We start from the raw sequence: 5,666 nt of genomic DNA, 5'->3' as shown, positions 1-5,666 counted from the left end.
TATATATATATATATCAATACTTTTAAAAGCTTCTAATGCCACCACTGATTCTAAGATTCAATTTTATGTTGTCTCCACAACATAATGAATACCAGTGTATATACACACACATGTCCACACACACACACACACCAACTGCTACTGTATCAAAAAGATCTCACATCACAAATCCTTTAATTGCCTGATCGATGCTGGTGCAGTCATGCAAATGAAGCCAATAGTCAATGCGGGCTGGGTCGTGTCCAACGTGGGCCGCTGATCAAAGAAGCACACGGTGCTAAAAAAGCCAGGATTAGAGCGTTTGTGGACAGACTCCTCCTTGAACCGCTACCCTGACCTTTAAGTACAGCTGACGCCAGACACAGCAAAAAAAAAAAAAAAAACCTTCCAGAAGTTTCAGACCATCCATCACTGAGCTTTAGGAACGACACGCGAGGCAGCTAACGCACACACACACACACACACACAGGTGAGATAAGGCAGCTTGTTTCAGCAGTTCTTCACAGTGAAGGTAAAGAGCAGCTTCAGCGGTGACGCCGCCTCGTGCCGTTGTCTTACCTTGTGTTTTGCCAGCCAAAGTCTCATCCCAGCGGCTCAGACGTAGCATGATGGTGCAGCCTGGGACTCCTCTCTCCCTTTCATAGCCTCAGACTGAGGGAGGCTAACCTGAGGACGGCATGGGACAGACAAGAGCAGACGTTAACGGGACAGAAACAGCCAGGTCTCAATCAGGTTAAAAAAAAAAACAATTAACATAAACCTCCACAATTTAAACTAATTGGGCAGAACATGTAAACTCCATACAGGAAGTTCAAACCAGCGACCTTCCTGCTGTACGACACCAACACTGACCGCTGCACATCAACGTGGTCAGCAAAAAAACCCGGGCATCGACAGAAAGGTGCTCGTCTCCAGCCTTTAACTTTGTCGTCCAATCAAAATTTAAACTCCAATCCTGATTTATCATCAAATTTCCTCTAAACAGGATCATCCAGACTTATAACTAACATCATGGTTACGTTAATTTCTTTTTTTTTTTTTTTACAGTCTGTGAACTTGACCTCCAGATCAATTCAAATACTTTTCAGGCCCTTTTAAAAGGGACTTTTCCAGGGATTTTTCCAGGACTTTTCCAGGACTTTTCCAGGACACAGACACCAGAGTGGTGCAGCAGACATTTATGACAATTGTCATACCTCGTAAATATATATAATATTTACTCCCAGGACCTGAATCATCTGTATAATTCTCACAATATTGAGCAGATTTAAAAATAATTCTAGAAAAAACACGTATTGAAATCCTCCTTCTGTTGTCCACATATGCCAGAGAAAAAAAAAAAACATGATTCCAAATTTGGAGGAGAGTGTATTTTTTTTTTTTTGTCCAACCAGCTGGAATAATAACACCTGTCTGTAGCATCAGCTAATTAATTAAAAGATGACTTTAATTAACTCTAATAGGCGGAGAAGGTGGCGGTGGAGGTAAACCGTCCCTTTATCAGTTCCAGGTGTTTGTTTACTCCGAGCTGCCGTACTTTATCACATAAAGTGCACGCTCGTCTGAGTGATCAGTCCAATTAAACGTCGCCACCTTAAATCCAGATGTTCAGAAAAAAAAAAGAAAAAAGAAATGAGATTAAAAAAAATTAAAATAAAAAGTGTGTCTGGATAATCCCGTCGTGACTGACGGTGCACGGGTGGAGCTGGGCAGCAGGAACTCACAGCAGATTTAGGTAAAAATCCTGGCCTGGTCAGGAGGGTCGGAGGTCACGGAGGTCACGGAGCTCCACGGGAGCAGCTTCACGTCCGAGCGTCCAGAGAGGAGATCGGCGTCGTCCAGTCTGTGACAGCACAGGGAGAAGAGGGTGAGGACGGGGGTGAGGACGGGGGTGAGGACGGGGGGGTGTTAGCAGCAGATCACAGGCGGTTGTGACTCGACGACTGTACGGTGATTTCTCTGAGAATGAATAAGACGTGATTAACTGAGGGCTTAACCGTCGTCATCTACGTGCAGCCCTCACTGTGACTGTTTATCTTCCAAATCTGCGTCTGTTCCACCCAAGAAAACAATGTGGCCATTCCTAATCCCTTTAACTCAATCCTGCATCTCCCTTTCATAACCTCTGTGTGTGTCAGCGTGTGTGTGTCAGCGTGTGTGTGTGTGTTCCTGCGCTAAAGAATCAAGTACAATTTGATAAATAAAACATTTTCTTCAGATATCTGGGCTTTCATTCCCAACAAACCGTCAAAGAACCTTCTGCTAATCCTGGTGTTTGAACCAGTGTTTCTCAACCCTTTTTTTTTTCTTTTTGAGCCACTCCCACACAGCACACCACCAAACAGAAAATATATGTCATAAAAGATAATAATCCTCTAAAATGTTTAAAATGATAATTGACTAAATTCTCACCCTGTTTATTTGGAGAAAATGCTGATCTATCGGCAGGAATTGAAGAAAGACACAAAGATCTTCTTCAACAGATCAGAGTTTTTCTTTTTTTTTAGTTTTTCATAGCCATCTGCTGCCACCTAGCAGGAGAGGATTTAATTGCTCTTCCTTCTATGCTAAAAAATAATCAATAAATAAATAATAGTTTTCAGCCCAAATAAAGTGAAATCGGATCATTTTCCACGGCTCACTAGTGGGCCACGGCACAGAGGTTGAGAATCACTGGTTTGAACAACAGGTCATTCTGTGTATGTTGTTCACAAACGAGAGAGAGAGAGAGAGAGAGAGAGAGAGAGAGGGCCTGGCTGTAGATAAATAAATGATTAATTGAAATATGTCGATGAATATTAAAGCAGCCTCTGTGGGGCAGCAGATTGTTCTGTTCATATTTAATAGCTCCACGGGCCTCACACACACACACACACACACACACACACACGTAATGACGGGGCCAAGGTGATCACATGACCAGCAGCCACTTCACAGTGGACACATGAAACAGAGAGGGTTGAACGTGGAGTCGATTAAAACATCAAAGCCGGACGACGCCGCTCACTTGAAACGCCGCCGTCTCTTTTCAGCGTGTTCCTCGGCTCGCGCTAATCCCACAAAGGGCCTTAAATGTCTCCATACACACACATAAACACACACACACACACACACACGCTGCCCCTCCTGGACACTGTCTGCATCGACGCCGGCCCTCTTAATCAGCCCAGATGAATTATTGAGGAGCTTTTTTTTTTTATATTAGATCATGACCCATATTCTGTTGGCTTGAAGCTGATATGCTGCCAATAACGGAGAGAGATTTTTTTTTTTTTAAAGACGTCCTACATATATATGCGCTCTAATGGTGTGGCTGGATGCAGAACGTCGGCAGAACGTCGGCAGAACGTCGGCAGCCTTGGATGGAGCTCATTTAACAGGATGATGGATGAGGTTGTCAGCGGGCGTCACACGTAATGTGAGTCTGAGGAGTTCAGTGTTAACTCGCGCCACACTGTGGATTTTCATGAGCTTAAAAACTCATCTGTGAGTTTGACTTCTGACACACACACACCCACCCACACACACACACACACACACACACACACACACTCTCACACACACAGAAAACGATGCTGAGGAATTCAGCCCTAACCCTGGACGACGACTGGAGTTAGTAACGAGTTAGCTGAAGATGTAACGTCTAACGAGTGTTACTGCCCCGTTTCTTTACGGCACAGGCAGCGTCCAGACACAGACACTGGACTTGTACCAGAGTCATAAGTCATAAGTAAGTCTCAAGTCTTTGCACTCAAGTCCGAGTCCAGTCTCAAGTCAAGACTAAAAAGTGTCAAGTCAAGTCCCAAGTCCTTACGTTTCTGTTTCGAGTCCAACAAAATAATATATTTACACAGAACACTTTGGGTTTTGGAGAAAGTATCAAGTCTTGTCGAGTCAAAGGGCTCAAGTCCAAGTGCAGTCACGAGTCATTGATGTTAAAGTCCAGGTCGAGTTGAAAGTCTCCTTACATTTTGTCAAGTCGAGTCTAAAGTCATCAAATTGACGACTTGAGTCCAAGTCATGTGACTCGAGTCCACACCTCTGACTTGTACTGTTGTCTGATAGGAGCAGGAGCACTGATCTCCTGCGCCCCCTGCTGTCTGCTCGTCTGGCAACTTTAACAACGGCAACAGCAAAAATCCCGGCCAATGAAAACGTCTAATCTCTGTTTAAAGACTCCAGTCAGAGCTCGTATCCTCGTAGGCCCCTGGCATCGAACCATCTGTGAAACCATCGAACTGATAGGATGCTACACACACACACACACACACACTGGTGAACCATCGAGTCTCCTGGTTTGAAACTTTCTCAGACATTCGAACGCAAATTGTCTCGCGACGCAGATGACACTCAACCCTTGACCTCTCGACCTCTCGACCTCTCCACCTCGCCACACAACCGTTCAGAACAGCGTGGTCACCTCTGCACAGAAACTGACTGACACGCTGTGACTGTCATCATCACAGAGAGCGGCTCGTCACACACAGTCTCCACTGGAGACCTCCATTTTGCTGTGGCAGCTCTGACAGACGGCCTACAGGGGTCACATGTGAGCCAGCTGCAGCAGCCAGCAGAATGGGTAATGGGCCCGGGTTGGGAGTGCAGGTCCCAGGTGGATTTCACAGGTATGGAGCCGTAACCTTGACACACACACACACACACACACACTGTATCAGCTCACCCTGCTGTCAGCTGAATGATTCCAAAGTTAATCAGAGAAAAGGGGTCAACTGCTGCCGCAGCTGTGATGGATGGACGGACAAAGTGTCCACGTGTAAGAGGGCGAGAGAGAGAGAGAGAGAGAGAGAAGGTGAGGTGAGAGACTCTGGGAGTGTGTATGTTGCTGCCGACACCGGCTCAAATTTAATTCCAGCACTTCCAACAATCAGCTGAGCCACGGCGTCAGCTCTGAACGAGAGAAAAAAAAAAAAAACAACAAAGAAAAAAAAGAATGACAGATAAAAATAATTACACGGAGAAAAGAGTGATGTAGTGAGTCTCCTCATGTAGATTACTTTATTGATCTACACATATATTCCTCTCTCTCCCTCTTTCTGTCCCTCTCTCTCTCTCTCACACACTCACACTCTCCACTGCATTAAATCAGAGCATGGAGGAGCACGGAGCAGGTGATTGGCTGAAGGAGGCTACACTGAAGTGGGCTTACGCTAGCTTTAAAAAACAAAAAAAAAAGAAAGAGGTGAGAACTAAGTTGATTTATATAAAAAAAAAAAAAAGAGGTGAGAACTAAGTTGATTTATGTACGACAAAGTACATGTGAAGGTACGTGAAGTTCATGAGACGGAGTGAGTGAGTGAGTGAGCATAAACACACACATAAACACACACATAAACACACACACATGATCCAAACATATGAGGCTGAATATTTCGTCTGCACTCATGCAACATTAAGGTTGTGAACGGATCCAAAGCAGCGTACTCACCAAATTAACACTTAACAGTAAGAACTACAGAGAGTTAATCATTTCTGGGAGTCAATCAACTACGAGTCAAAGGTGTTGTTTGAGTCTTTAATCCAGGTCAGTGAATCCCAGCGTGAAGTAAATATTTCAATTCAGTCCATTAAGAAAACGAGGGGTTAAAAAACGTCCCAAATTTGGAATAGAGGATTTGATTGTGGTTAAATATATATTTGTCGTTAG

At 44.4% G+C, this 5,666-nt stretch overlaps 1 protein-coding gene across 1 annotated transcript in view; it reads right to left on the bottom strand.

Annotated features, from left to right (window-relative positions):
- The window catches only part of grin2ba (glutamate receptor, ionotropic, N-methyl D-aspartate 2B, genome duplicate a), a 91,112-nt gene that overhangs the window by 81,367 nt on the left and 4,079 nt on the right, over positions 1–5,666 (bottom strand). Inside the window, exons 2-3 of the mRNA XM_025064528.1 lie at positions 1,726–1,844; positions 560–667 (exon numbers count right to left, since the gene is read on the bottom strand). Of these exons, the coding sequence (XP_024920296.1) occupies positions 560–586 (27 nt within the window). The 5' untranslated portion in view covers positions 587–667; positions 1,726–1,844. The remainder of the gene's footprint in view (positions 1–559; positions 668–1,725; positions 1,845–5,666) is intronic.

The sequence above is a fragment of the Cynoglossus semilaevis genome, chromosome 17, assembly GCF_000523025.1.
Source record: "Cynoglossus semilaevis isolate Cse_v1.0 chromosome 17, Cse_v1.0, whole genome shotgun sequence".
In the NCBI taxonomy this organism is placed as follows: domain Eukaryota; kingdom Metazoa; phylum Chordata; class Actinopteri; order Pleuronectiformes; family Cynoglossidae; genus Cynoglossus; species Cynoglossus semilaevis.
The sequence above is the reverse complement of the archived record's forward strand: the minus strand, read 5'-3'. Positions and strand labels throughout refer to the sequence as shown.